Here is a 15694-nt window from a genome sequence, read left to right on the forward strand (position 1 = left end):
CAAACAGGATCCTGGTGTAGGTTCCTGTGGATTCCAGATGCTGGAGGATGAAGTCGAGGGCCAAGTTGACTGCATTGTCTACAGACCTGTTGGCTCTGTAGGCAAACTGCAGGGAGTCCAGGAGAGGATTGGTGATGTTGTCAGAATGGCCAGAATTGTCCAGAATGGCTCTTAGCTTGGGCAGCATCCTTCTGTCTGACACTGTCTCCAGGGAGTCCAGCTCTACCCCCAGAATGTCCTTGGTCTTCCAAACTAGTTTGTTCAGTCCGTTGTGGTCTGTAACCCTCAACTTGACGTGCTGACGTGCTGAGGTAAGCGTATCGTCTCACTTCCTGTTTCTGGTTGCTGCCTTACGAGTAGTGTGCGTTTGTCGCTCTTGTTCCTCTGAGTGTAATTTGCTCTGTGTTTTGTTACAGCGGCCTTTTATCCGCGCTCTAGAGTAACATTAGTTCTGCTCAAGCACCCATAAGTCTGTTTATTTAGCGACCGTCAATTTTATTTGTCTACGCGCTTGTCTGCTCTGCTAGCTATACCAACTTAGCCTAGCAGCTAGCGATGGCTTCTCTCTGTCGCTCTCCAGCTCTCTCCTGCTTGGTGTGTCACATGTTTAGCTACTCCTCTGCCTCCTTTAGTGATACTGGTACGTGTAATAAATGTAGTTTATTTGGTGAGTTGGAGGCGAGGCTTAGTGAATTGGAAGCTCGGCTCCGCACCATGGAAACAAAACCATTAGCTATAGTTAGCCAGGCCCCCGTAGTCGGTGCGGACCGACCAAGTGCAGCTCCGGCTAGCCGTCCCTCGACAGCTCCCGAGCAGCCGGGAAACCAGGGAGGCTGGGTGACTGTTCGAAGGAAGCATAGTCCCAAGCTGAAGCCCACGGGTCACCACCAACCGCTTCATGTTTCTAACAGGTTCTCCCCACTCGGCGACACACCCGCTGAGAAACCAACTCTGATTATTGGCAGCTCCATTTTGAGAAATGTGAAGTTAGCGACACCAGCGACCATAGTCAAATGCCTGCCGGGGGCCAGAGCGGGCGACGTCGAATCAAATTTGAAACTGCTGGCTAAGGATAAGCGTAAATACCGTAAGATTGTTATTCACGTCGGCGGTAATGACACCCGGTTACGCCAATCGGAGGTCACTAAAATTAATGTGGAATCGGTGTGTACATATGCTAAAACGATGTCGGACTCCGTAGTTTTCTCTGGACCCCTGCCAAATCTGACCAGTGATGATATGTTTAGCCGCATGTCATCGTTCAATCGCTGGCTGTCGAGGTGGTGTCCAGCAAACGGTGTGGGCTTCATTGATAATTGGCAGACTTTCTGGGGAAGACCTGGTCTGATTAGGAGAGACGGCATCCATCCCACTTTGGAGGGAGCAGCTCTCATCTCTAGAAATCTGACCGATTTTATTTATGAACCTAACCCCTGACAACTCAGAGTTGAGACCAGGAGGCAGAGCTGCAGTCCTACACGCTTCTCTGCGCCTCCATTAGAGCAGTTACCCACCCAACACTCCATAGAGACTGTGTCTGCCCCCCGACCACGTAAACCAAGTAAACCAAAAGTACAGAGAAGAGGAGTTAAACATAAGAATCTAATTAAAATTAGAACAACCTCTGCAATAGTACAACAAGATAGGAGAATTGAATGTGGACTCCTTAACATCAGATCTCTGTCCTCTAAAGCTGCTCTAGTAAATGAGTTAATATCAGACCATAATGCTGATTTATTTTGTCTGACTGAAACCTGGCTGTGTCCTGAAGAGTATATGAGCCTAAATGAAGCTACTCCTCCGAGCCATATTAATACCCACATTCCTCGAGGCAGCGGCAGAGGAGGTGGAGTTGCAGCCATTTTTTGACTCAAGCCTTTTGATCAACCCTAAACCTAAACTCGACTATAACTCATTTGAAAGCCTTGTTCTCACTCTTTCTCATGAGAAATAGAAAACAGTGCAGCCACTTTTATTTGTTGTAGTATACCGCTCTCCTGGTCTTTACTCCGAATTTATAGCTGAGTTCTCGGAGTTTCTATCAAGTTTAGTTCTTGAAGCAGATAAAGTAATTATTGTAGGTGACTTTAATGTACATGTCGACGTTGATAATGACAGCCTTAGCACTGCGTTTATCTCAGTATTAGACTCAGTTGGCTTCCGCCAGAATGTACATGAACCGACTCACTGTTTTAACCACACCCTCGACCTTGTTCTGACATATGGCATTGAAATCGAAGACTTAATAGTCTCCTCACAGAATCCTCTTTTATCAGACCATCATTTAATAACTTTCGAATTCATATTACCAGACTACCAGCCAGTAGGCAAAAATTCTTATACCAGACAGTATTTAATTCAATGCCATGTCTCAATACAACAGAGGAGTCTTATGCTAACGTTAGTCCCTCCCAGATTGACTTCCTGGTTGATAGTGCTACAGGATCGTTGCGTATGACACTTGACTCTGTTGCTCCCCTAAAAAAGAAGAAAATTAAACATAGGAGGTTAGCTCCATGGTATACTCCTCAAACCCGCAAATTAAAGCAAACTTCACGGAAAATAGAAAGGAAATGGCGTTCTACCAATTTGGAAGAATTTCGGTCCGCCTGGCAAGACAGTCTTAAAATATACAGGAAAGCCCTCCGCAGTGCCAGGGCAGCCTATTACTCTGCACTAATAGAGGAAAATAAGAACAATCCCAGGTTTCTCTTCAGCACTGTAGCCAGGCTGACAGAGAGCCATAATTCTGTTGAACCATGTATTCCTTTAGCTCTGAACAGTAATGACTTCATGAGCTTCTTTAATGATAAAATTCTAACTATTAGAGACAGAATTCATCGACTCCTGCCGTTAACAGGTACTGTTTTGTCTTCAAACGCAGAAATCGTAGAAACTGTTACTCAGTCTGTCGCAGTCTTAGACTGTTTTACTCCTGTTGACCTTCACCAACTAATTTCAATAATTTCATCATCAAAATCATCTACCTGTATTTTAGATCCTATCCCGACTAAGCTGTTTAAAGAAGTATTACCTCTAATTGACTCTTCAGTTTTAGACATGATCAATCTCTCTTTATCAACAGGCTACGTACCACAGTCCTTTAAAGTAGCTGTGATAAAACCACTACTGAAAAAGCCTACTCTTGATTCAGGGGTTTTAGCCAACTATAGACCGATATCCAACCTTCCCTTTCTCTCAAAAACTCTTGAGAAAGCAGTTGCCAATCAGCTGTGCGACTTTCTAAACAATAATAGTTTATTCGAGGATTTCCAGTCAGGATTTAGAGTGCATCATAGCACAGAGACAGCACTGGTTAAAGTTACAAATGACCTTCTAATTGCATCTGATAAAGGATTTGTCTCTGTACTAGTCTTACTGGATCTTAGTGCTGCATTTGACACCATTGACCATGGCATCCTATTGCAGACACTGGAACATTTCATTGGCATTAAGGGAACTGCGCTAAGCTGGTTTAAATCCTACTTGTCAGATCGCTCTCAGTTTGTACGCGTTAATGACGACTCCTCTGTGCTCACTAAAGTCAGCTATGGAGTTCCGCAGGGTTCTGTGCTTGGACCAATTCTATTCACCTTATATATGCTTCCTTTAGGTAAGATTATCAGGAAGCACTCAATAAATTTTCATTGCTATGCAGATGATACCCAGCTATATTTATCAATGAAACCCGAAGAAACCAGTCAGTTAACTAGACTACAAGCATGTCTTCATGACATAAAGACCTGGATGACCTGCAATTTTCTGATGCTAAACTCGGACAAAACTGAAGTTATAGTAGTAGGCCCTAAACATCTTAGAAAGTCACTTTCTGATGACATAGCAGTTATGGATGGCATTGCGCTGGCCTCCAGCACCACTGTAAAGAATCTGGGAGTTATCTTTGACCAAGACATGTCCTTTCACTCCCATGTAAAACAAATTTCAAGGACTGCCTTTTTTCACCTACGTAATATCGCAAAAATCAGGCATATTTTGTCTCAAAATGATGCAGAAAAACTAGTCCATGCATTCGTAACTTCCAAGCTGGATTATTGCAATTCTTTACTATCAGGCTGCCCAAATTCGTTGCTGAATATTCTCCAGTTGCTCCAGAACGCTGCAGCACGTGTTCTGACAAAAACCAGGAAGCGAGATCATATTTCTCCAATACTCGCCACTTTGCACTGGCTCCCTGTAAAGTTTAGAATAGAGTTTAAAATTCTCCTCCTTACTTATAAAGCCATAAATGGCCAGGCACCTTCTTATCTTAAAGAGCTTATAGTACCTTATTGCCCTACTCGAACACTGCGTTCCCAGAATGCAGGTCTACTTATGGTTCCTAAAGTCTCAAAAAGCAGAACAGGAGTCAGAGCATTTAGCTATCAAGCTCCTCTCCTGTGGAACCATCTTCCAGTCTTTGTCCGGGAGGCAGACACTGTCTCTACATTTAAGAGTAGGCTTAAAACTTTCCTTTTTGATAAAGCCTATAGTTAGGGCTGGCTCAGGCTTGTCCTGGACCAGCCCCTAGTTATGCTGCTATAGGATTAGACTGTCGGGGGACATCCAAAGATACACCGAGCTCCTCCGTCCTTCTGTCCCTCTCCATCCGCACGCTCTCATGTCCTACCACAGCGTGTTACTAACTTAGCTCCTTCCCCGGAGTCTCTGTGCTTTGTCATCTTGCAGGTTCCCATGGACAGTGGCTGAATCTGGATTGTGGATTTCAGCTGCATCTCCTGCCTTGGCCCTGCCTGACATCCACTGCAACTGCTACTGCTGTTATTACATCCACTGTCACTGTTACTGTGACTGCATGTCTGTCTCTCTGTCTCTGTCTCTCTCTCTCTGACTGCTTTTCTGTCTGTCTGTCTGTCTGTCTGTCTGTCTGTCTGTCTGTCTGTCTGTCTCCCTCCCTCCCTCTCCCTCTCTTGCTCTTCCTCTCTCACCCAACCGGTCGAGGCAGATGGCCGCCCACCCAGAGTCTGGTTCTGCTCGAGGTTTCTGCCTGTTAAAAGGAAGTTTTTCCTCGCCACTGTCGCCAAGTGCTTGCTCATGGGGGAATTGTTGGTTTCTTTGTAGATAAAAGAGCTTGGTCTGTACCAGCTCTATATGGAAAGTGTCCTGAGACAACTTCTGTTGTGATTTGGCGCTATACAAATAAAATTGAATTGAATTGAACTTGCTGACCCATCAAACAGGAGAGCACCGGCCACTACAGACTCATAAAACATCCTCAGCATTCTCAGGCAGATGTTGAGGATCTCAGACAGACTCAGGAGAGATGGCCCTGGCCCTCCTTGTAAAGGGCTTCAATGGTTTTAGCTCAGTCCAGTTTATTGACTATGTTCACTCTGAAGTACTTTGATGGAGGTTGGGGCTGCTACAGGACGAGTTTTAGCAGGGTCTACATTACATGGGAGGTCAGTGTCACTGGTCTGTAGTCCTTGGAGCCGCTGAGATTCAATGTCTTTGCCATAGGAACAATGCAGGATGTGTTCCACAGCACAGGGACCCTTTGAAGGCTCAGGCTCATAGTGAAGATCTGGTAAAGCACTCCTCATAGTTGGGGGGCACAAGTTTTGAGCATCCAAGTGCTGGAAGTGCTGGAAAGGGCAGTTAGACTGGAAGCCAGGGGAGGTGAAAAATGACCTCCATTAGTTGGGGGTTGTGAGGAGGAAGGGCAGTGGAGTAAGTGGTGGTAGAAGCCAGACAGGAGATGAGCCATGGGAAATGGGCAGGGCCATCATGTCAAATCAAAAACAGATTAAGTGCTTTAGCCCTGTACAGGTTGCCTTCAGCTCCACTGAAGCCAGTGATGGTTGTCATGTCATCCCAGATCTCTCTCATGTTGTTATGCTGGAGTTTCTGCTTAAGCTTTCTTTTGTACCTCTCTTTTGTCTCCCTGATCTTCAGGTCCCCCATACTGTCCTCACCTCTTTACTAACGACAGCTCTAAAAGCCCTCTTCGTAGCATTGAGAAAGACCTTAATGTCCTTTGTTTCCCATGGATTGTTATTTGAATAACAATGGATAACCTAGGGACAACACAGTCCACGCAGAAATTGATGTAGTCTGTTATGCACTGTTAGCCCGGTTCATAGAGTGACCATGTTGTTAACTAGAACAACAAGCCCAGTTTCTGTCGGCTCAAACACATTCTACATTCATGACTAACTGTGTTTAATGTACATTCCCTTACAAAACAAAAGTATATTACAATATACTAGAATTTATATTGCAATACATAAGAAAATATATTTCAATATATGACAATATGACACATTCCTTCCATACACTGCATGAAAAACCACATTTACGACCAGTAATTTCATTGATTATCAGCAATTTACGGGAGTTTATGGGGAAGTTCACCCGCTCCGAATATCGTCGTAAACGAACCATCTGTTGGTGGGGTGCATGGTTATTTGCACCTCCGCGAAGGTGCGAATAGCTCTAATTAGCACATAAATGCCACTGACGTTGATACACTCAGGTTGGCCTGCTGGCTTCACAAACAACCATTGGATGATTCCACAGGCATTTTAAAAGGAAACCCTCATGTGACTGGATAGCAACTCCAATCACATGAGTGAGTGATCATGCGATTTATTTATTTTATTTTTTTTAATGATTAATTTATTTGACTATCCACCTTCTACACTACCACACAGTAGAACACAAAGAACACAGTTGACAGAAACATTTTGAAAAAGTCTTTAATTAAATTCTGGCAAATAAACACAAATCAACAAGGATCAACCAAATAAAAATCAGTGACTACTGGGGGAAAAAAAGCAAGGAGGGCAGAGGGGTTCACTGATAAGAGTCTCTGGGTTGGGCCATGCCGCTGGTCCATGGTGCATGAAGAAAAAAGAGTCTAAGGCCTCTGGAAATGCTTCTTTGCTGCCTCTGGGTCATAATGAGTTGGCGTCTGTCACTTTGAAGGGGACTCGATGCGCAGCCTCTTGCGGTGTGTCGCTACATACTTTGGGTTGCTCTCCAGCCGCTCTTGCAATGTCTGGCAGAGTTTGGAGAGCTAGGACACTCCTTCTTGCTTCCAGCAGCTGTAAATACAGGTATTAATGTAATATTAGTACTGCTAAGAAACAATAACACATGATAACTTATGTGACCTTGTTTGTCAAAAACAATGCAGCTAATAAATAAAATTCAGCCCATTTTTAAATTGTTGTGAAAATAAAGTGGCATTCGTGTAACTCTTACCCGCTTCCTCCTCTGTCTGCTGCGAGCTGAAATCTTCACGGCTGCTGCCTGAACTGAAAGAGCTGGCTGGGCATACCTGAAGCTCCTCCGCACCGTCTCATAATATATATAAATATATATTCCAAATTCCATTCGCGTTCACAGACGCGCCGATTCAGATTCAGATTCAGATTCAGAATATTTATTGTACCCTTGGGTAAATTCGGTTTACAGTGAGTGAGTCACCTTGTATTGTAAACACACAGAACAACACAAGACAAGACAAAGTGACGACAGTGCTTAGGCTAAAAGAACAAAGAAGACGGCCTCAAGATAAAAATAAAAAACAAACAAACAAACAAAAAACATAAATAATGTTGCAGTTCCTCTCACTTATTGATAGCACTGATGGCTGCTGGTACAAAGCTGTTTTTGTAGCGTCTGGATTTACAAGCAGGTACCATGACCCTCCGACCTGATGGGAGCAGCTGAAACTCACCATTAAGAGGGTGGGAGGCTTAGCTCCTTCCCCGGAGTCTCTGTGCTTTGTTGTCTTGCAGGTTCCCATGGACAGTGGCTGAATCTGGATTGTGGATTTCAGCTGCGTCTCCTGCCTTGGCCCTGCCTGACATCCACTGCAACTGCTACTGCTGTTATTACATCCACTGTCACTGTTACTGTGATTGCATGTCTGTCTCTCTGTCTCTCTGTCTCTCTCTCTCTCTCTCTCTCTCTCTGACTGCATTTCTGTCTGTCTGTCTGTCTGTCTGTCTGTCTGTCTGTCTGTCTGTCTGTCTCACTCTCTCTCTCTTGCTCTTCCTCTCTCACCCAACCGGTCGAGGCAGATGGCCGCCCACCCAGAGTCTGGTTCTGCTCGAGGTTTCTGCCTGTTAAAAGGAAGTTTTTCCTCGCCACTGTCGCCAAGTGCTTGCTCATGGGGGAATTGTTGGTTTCTTTGTAGATAAAAGAGCTTGGTTTGTACCAGCTCTATATGGAAAGTGTCCTGAGACAACTTCTGTTGTGATTTGGCGCTATACAAATAATAATGAATTGAATTGAATTGAATTGAATCTCTTACAATAGAGTTGGCTATCCTCTGTAGCTGTTTGTCATACAGGGGTTCTGGGTGAAGCTGAGACTCTCCAATCAGCTTGCTAGACCATTTCACAATTTGGTTTAAACAGTTTTTGTTTTTCAAGGACACGTTTCCAAACCATGAAACAAGACAGAAAGATAAAACTGATTCAATAAAAGCACGATAAAACAAGGTCAGTATGGTCCTGTCAATGTTAAAAGTGGACAGTTTCCTCAAACAAAACGGACGCTGGTGTCCTTTTTTGCACACAGCTTCGCAGTTTGCCTCAAAGTTCAGTTTGTTGTCGATGACAGTACCAAGATATTTGTATGTGTCAATACACTCCACTATCTGACCTTTTAAAACTATGGCCTCTTGATTGGAAGCCCTGTTTTTACGAAAGTCAATGATCATGTCTTTTGTTTTGGAAATGTTCATCTCAAGAAAAGATTTACTGCACCAGTCAAGAAAATCATTAACAACTGGGCCATGGCTTCTGTCATTGTTTTTCAGCAGACTGACAATAACTGTGTCGTCTGCGTACTTTAAAATGGTTCTATCCTCTCTGCTGCTGCGACACATGTTTGTGTAGAGGATGAACAAGAGAGGAGACAACACACATCCTTGTGGGGAGCCAGTGGAGGATGTAACCTGATCCGAGACAGCTCCATTCACTCTCACTTTCTGTGTCCTGTAAGTTAAAAAGTTCAAAATCCAACCCACAAGATTGTTGCTTATGTTAAAATGCTCTAAGAGCCTTAAGGCTAAAACATGGGGTTGGATTGTATTAAAAGCAGATGAGAAATCAATAAATAAAAGTCTTGCATGTGTTCCTTTCCCCTCCATATGTTTAAAAATCAAATTTAATAAAGTAACTGTGGCATCTTCTACCCCTCTGTTTGGTCTGTAAGCAAATTGCATGGGATCAAGACCATGCTCAGTTTTCTTCAGAATTTCAAATCTAACAATTTTCTCAAAACATTTCATTACAATCGATGTCAGTGCGATTGGTCTGAAATCATTGAGAGTTTTGGGAGAACTGATTTTTGGGGCAGGGACAACAACAGCATCCTTCCAGACTCTTGGCACATGCTGTATCTTTAGAGACTGATTGAAAATGAGCTGAAAAATAGAGCTCAGCTCCTTCGCACAAGATTTCAGCAAGCGGCCACAAATGTTATCAGGACCACAGCTTTTATTTGGTTTAAGGGAACAGAAGGATTTTTCAATGTCCTTCTGGGAGATAAAAAAGTGCTGACTGTCACTCACTTTATGACTCACTTCCTGTATTTCTTGACTAAAATCAAAAGCATCAAAACGTGTATAAAAACAGTTAAGTGCATTTGCAAATTCAAGGTCTGACTCAAAGCCATCAATAGAGATGATACCACTGGTTTTAGAGTTTTGGAGGCCTGCAATGGCTTTCATGCTTGACCAAGCAGATCCAATATTATTCATAGCTATCTTGTTCTCCAGCTTCTGTTTGTAGTCCTGCTTTGCTTTTAAAATCCCAATTTTCACCTCCTTAGTGGCTGTGTGCAGCTCGGAGGCTGCTCCATGTTTAAAAGCAAGTCTCTTGGCCTGTATACAAGCCTTAACTGACCTAGTGACCCATGGCTTATTGTTGGGAAACACTTTTACACGCCTGCAGCGAATGATCATGTCCCTGCAAAAGGCGGCATATGAACAAGTGACATCAGCAAGTTCATCAAGATCATCACCACAGGCTTCTTTAAACATGTCCCAATCAGTGCAGTCATAGCACTCCTGCAAGCAAAGCACAACCTCCTCAGTCCAGTCCTTAATGTCTCTTATATGGACCTTTTCCCTATTTAACACAGTTCTGTATGTAGGTAGGAGATGCACACAGTTGTGGTCACAGTTGGGGGGGGGGGGGGGGGGGGGGGAGGAATGGGAGCGATTTATATGGATCTTTAACAGACCCATAACAAAGATCAGTAGTTTTATCCCATCTGGTTGGACAGGTTACATATTGATAAAAGTCAGGTAGTGTCTTTTTAAGGGAGACATGGTTGAAATCTCCCAGTACGAAGATTGGTGCATCAGGTGAGACAGTTTGCAGTTTCTGCACCACATCATGGATGACACTGCAGGCAGAAGAGGCATTGGCTTTCAGATGTAAATAAACCGTTGTGATAAACAGCTCACCAAGGTTGTTTTCTGCCGACGTCATTGCGTCAGAGGAGGCGTCCAGTCATATGCAAGGTCGCGCTCTCGGAATTTCTCGCGAGACAATTTTTGTTGCGTAGAAAGAAAAACATGCTGTGATTTTGCTAGGTATTTTAATTTTCTAGTTTTGTACCGGCACACTTTATAAAACATGTAAACTTCTTTTAACTGACATCATCGAACATTAAAAAAAGAAAAGTTACTTCGGTGTGTTCCCAGATAGCATACAGATGTGTGCAACAATCTGGCACTGTAGGCATTCTTCTGGCCCGCACAAAACAGATGTGAGCCTAAAGTGGCCCATTTGGTAAATGCTACATTCGGCCCTTATATCACAAAACAAATATGGCCCATCTTTGGCAAATACGTGGCAGAGTAGGGAATGGTTATTCTTTAAGTGAACCAAAACTGGGCCACATATGGTTCAGCACACGTGGCCCACCTTTGTGAAAACACTATTGGGCCAGTTTTGGCTAAAATACGGCAAGTTAGCATCGACTAATCTGGGTGTGAGCCTAAAGTGGCCCACATGTGAGAAAACCTGTGGGGCCCACCTTTGCTGAAACAAATTTGGGCCACTTTTGGCCGAAAGACAGCAAGTTAGCATCGACTAATATGGATGTGAGCCTAAAGTGGCCCAAATATGGTTCAGCACACGTGGCCCACCTTTGCTGAAACACATTTGGGCCACTTTTGGCCAAAAGACGGCAAGTTAGCATCGACTAATATGGATGTGAGCCTAAAGTGGCCCAAATATGGTTCAGCACACGTGGCCCACATTTGCTGAAACAAATGTGGGCCACTTTTGGCCGAAAGACGGCAGGTGAGCATCGACTAATATGGATGTGAGCCTAAAGTGGCCCAAATATGGTTCAGCACACGTGGCCCACCTTTGCTGAAACACATTTGGGCCACTTTTGGCCGAAAGACGGCAAGTTAGCATCGACTAATATGGATGAAAGCCTAAAGTGGCCCAAATATGGTTCAGCACACGTGGCCCACCTTTGCTAAAAAACATTTGGGCCACTTTTGGCCGAAAGACTGAAAGTTAGCATCGACTAATATGGATGTGAGCCTTAAGTGGCCCAAATATGGTTCAGTAATATGGTGGGGTCCATACTTTTTGAAGTACAAATGTGCCAGGACAAGAAAAGACAAGACAAGTTAAGTTAAGTTAAGTTAAGTTAAGTTAAGTTAGTTTGCTCCAGATCATCTGTTGTTGTCAACTTGATAGGGGTGGAACTTTGTACAAGTCCACGATGACTTTGTTCCCTCCTTGCACTCTGTGTTAATGCATTTATGTGCTAAACAAATAAACCTAAACCTAAACATAAGATAATAGATAAGTAGATATTCCTTTTTCGGTGGAAATGTTCTATGATGGGCATGATTGACAACGTTGCAGCAGGAACGACCTGCAATAGGCCTATTGCTCCATCACTCATTCTGGAAGAAGCTCGCCACTGGAGCCCGATAATATAATACATCCATGCTGGAGCTCTCGTCCAGCTTCTTTGCTGGAGCTTGCTATGGAAGCAGAGGACTGAAGACTTTTAGGCCCGAACTGCCTTAATTGTGTTCACAACAAGCAGATGGTGAATTCTGAGAGTTGCTCCGTCTGACACTCATACCAGCAGGAATTACATAGCCTACAGTAGGCATAGTCAAGTTTAACTTTTTCTTCTCTTAGTGCAATATTATCTGTCAGTATAAATAATCTGCTGACTGTGATGAATTTTGTTTGCTGATTAAAGTTATATATATTGACCAACAAGTTGTCCTTCCCATAGAACTTATCCATCCATCCATCTATTGTCTTCCGCTTATCCGGGGCCGGGTTGCGGGGGGAGCAGTCTGAGCAGGGACGCCCAGACTTCCCTCTCCCCGGACACTTCCTCCAGCTCTTCTGGGGGGATCCCGAGGCGTTCCCAGGCCAGCCGAGTGACATAGTCACCCCAGCGTGTCCTGGGTCTTCCCCGGGGCCTCCTCCCGGTGGGACATGCCTGGAACACCTCCCTAGGGAGGCGTCCAGGGGGCATCCGATAGAGATGCCCGAGCCACCTCAGCTGACTCCTCTCGATGTGGAGGAGCAGCGACTCTACTCTGAGCTCCTCCCGGGTGACAGAGCTCCTCACCCTATCTCTAAGGGAGCGCCCCGCCACCCTGCGGAGGAAACTCATTTCAGCCGCTTGTATCCGGGACCTCGTTCTTTCGGTCATGACCCAAAGTTCATGACCATAGGTGAGGGTAGGAACGTAGATTGACCGGTAAATCGAGAGCTTCGCCTTTCGGCTCAGCTCCTTCTTTACCACGACAGACCGATACAGCAACCGCATTACTGCAGCTGCTGCACCGATCCGCCTGTCAATCTCACGTTCCATCCTTCCCTCACTCGAGAACAGGATCCCAAGATACTTAAACTCCTCCACTTGAGGCAGGAACTCTCCCCCAACCTGAAGGGAGCAAGCCTCCTTTTTCCGGTCGAGAACCATGGCCTCAGACTTGGAGGTGCTGACTCTCATCCCAGCTGCTTCACACTCGGCTGCGAACCGCCCCAGCGCATGCTGAAGGTCCTGGCTCGAGGTAGCCAACAAGACAACATCATCTGCGAAAAGCAGAGACAAAATCTGCCGGCCCCCGAACCGAACCCCCTCCGGCCCCTGGCTGCGCCTAGAAATCCTGTCCATAAAAATGATGAACAGAACCGGTGACAAAGGGCAGCCCTGCCGGAGTCCAACATGCACCGGGAACAGGTCCGACTTACTGCCGGCAATGCGGACCAAGCTCCTGCTCCGGTTGTACAGGGACTGTACAGCCCTCAACAGAGGGCCTCCAACCCCATACTCCTGGAGCACCTCCCACAGAATGACGCGAGGGACACGGTCGAATGCCTTCTCCAAGTCCACGAAGCACATGTGGACTGGTTGGGCAAACTCCCATGAACCCTCAAGCACCCTGTGGAGGGTATAGAGCTGGTCCAGTGTTCCACAGCCAGGACGAAAACCGCATTGTTCCTCTTGAATCCGGGGTTCGACTATCGGCCGGATTCTCCTCTCCAGTACCCTGGAATAGACTTTACCAGGGAGGCTGAGGAGTGTGATCCCCCGATAGTTGGAACACACCCTCTGGTCCCCCTTTTTAAAAAGAGGGACCACCACCCCAGTCTGCCAGTCCAGAGGCACTGTCCCCACCTGCCACACGATGCTGCAGAGGCGTGTCAACCAAGACAGTCCTACAACATCCAGAGACTTGAGGTACTCAGGGCGGATCTCATCCACCCCCGGCGCTTTGCCACCGAGGAGCTTGCGACCTGCCTCAGTGACTTCAGCCCCGGTGATGAATGAATCAACCTCCAAGTCCCCAGTCTCTGCTTCCTCTACGGAAGACATGACAGAGGGATTGAGGAGATCCTTGAAGTATTCCTTCCACCGCCCGACAATATCCCCAGTCGAGGTCAACAGCTCCCCACCTCCACTGTAAACAGTGTTGACAGAAAGCTGCTTCCCCCTCCTGAGGCGCCGAACGGTTTGCCAGAATTTCCTTGAGGCTGACCGGTAGTCCTCCTCCATGGCCTCCCCGAACTCCTCCCAGACCCAAGTTTTTGCTTCTACAACCACCCGAGCTGCCGCACGCTTGGCCTGCCGGTACCCATCAGCTGCCTCAGGAGTCCTATGAGCCAACCAGGCCCGATAGGACTCCTTCTTCAGCTTGACGGCATCCCTTACTTCCGGTGTCCACCACCGGGTTCGGGGGTTGCTGCCACAACAGGCACCGCCGACTTTATGGCCACAGCTACGGACGGCTGCATCAACAATGGAAGTGGAGAACATGGTCCATTCGGACTCAAAGTCTCCAACCTCCCTCGGGATCTGGTTGAAGCTCCAGAGTAGAAGAGAGTCCAGCCTCTCTCAAGGAGTTGGGTTCCAGAGCCCAGACTGTGCGTGGAGGTGAGCCCGACTATCTCTAGCCGGTACCACTCAACCTTCTGCACTAGCTCAGGCTCTTTCCCCCACAGTGAGGTGACATTCCATGTCCCCATAGCCAGAGTCGTTGTCCAGGGTTTGGGTCGTCGGGGCCCCCGCCCACGACTGCTACCCATTCCACATAGCACCGGCCCCTTCTGATCCTTCCTGTGGGTGGTGGGCCTACGGGAAGGCGGGCCCACGTCGCTCCTTCGGGCTGTGCCCGGCCGGGTCCCGTGGGCAAAGACCCGGCCACCAGGCGCTCGCCTGCGAGCCCCAACCCCAGGCCTGGCTCCAGGGCGGGGCCCCGGTGACGCCAATCCGGGCGACGTATGCTTCCTTGATTTGATGTCTTTCATAGGGGCTTTTTGAACTGCTCTTAGCCTGACCCGTCACCTAGAACCTGTTTGCCTTGGGAGACCCTTCCAGGGGCATTAAGCCCCGGACAACATAGCCTCTAGGATCATTCGGGTAGTCAAACTCCTCCACCACGATAAGGTGGCAGTTCAAGGAGGAGCCATAGAACTTATTCTATGTACAAATCCATATGCTTGTCAGCACTGTAAGCGAGTTTGCACGTATGTGTACACGTGTCTGGTTATTAATATGTATGAGTGTGGTTATTAGTTGATCTGTGTAGGCCTATGTATTGTGTTTGAATGTGTGATAAAAGTAAAAGCTGTGCTGTTGTGCACTTCATGATTTGGTGCTCTTGTTCCCTGCTTTTACAAGTGTATTCTGTCTATTTTTAAAATATTATGGTCGTCACTCATATTTCAATCATTTTAATACTGTAGCCTACCTATCTACTTTAACTTTACCTGCCCAGGGACTACAGACGGAAGTGAGCTGTTGAGTGTTGCTATAATCTGGCTCAAAGCATCTCTTCTTGTCTTACAAGATTAATGTTTTTTGTGCATTGTCCCTTTTTTAAATAAATAAATTCAATTCATTAAATGCACAACTAAGTGTGCCAATAAGAGCAGAGCCTAGGCCAAGAGTGACAGTATGTGAACAGAAACCTCTTCCACGTCACATAGAAAATGACTGGCAGGTTGACATTGAAAAATGTATTGACCTACATTTACCTGAACATATCATCCACAGTGACAGTTTTTTTTTTTAATTAAGTCAACGCTTTTAAGTCTGTAAGGATCGTATCTTTATTCAAACTCTACTTTCCGTTATGTTTTTTTCCGCTTCAAGTTGGAGTTTTCCAAATTACGAGTCTCTTTGAATGCATCATATTCGAATTGACGAAAGT

The 15694-nt window shown here is 45.9% G+C and overlaps 1 protein-coding gene across 1 annotated transcript; it reads left to right on the forward strand.

The window, feature by feature from the left end:
- Window positions 1-555: 555 nt before the first annotated feature.
- Window positions 556-1437, forward strand: LOC139331010 (uncharacterized). The gene has a single exon (XM_070962246.1). The coding sequence runs from the start codon at window positions 556-558 to the stop codon at window positions 1435-1437; it is 882 nt and encodes a 293-aa protein (XP_070818347.1).
- The last annotated feature ends 14257 nt before the right edge of the window (window positions 1438-15694 follow it).

The sequence above is a fragment of the Chaetodon trifascialis genome, chromosome 5 (assembly GCF_039877785.1).
Source record: "Chaetodon trifascialis isolate fChaTrf1 chromosome 5, fChaTrf1.hap1, whole genome shotgun sequence".
NCBI lineage: Eukaryota > Metazoa > Chordata > Actinopteri > Chaetodontiformes > Chaetodontidae > Chaetodon > Chaetodon trifascialis.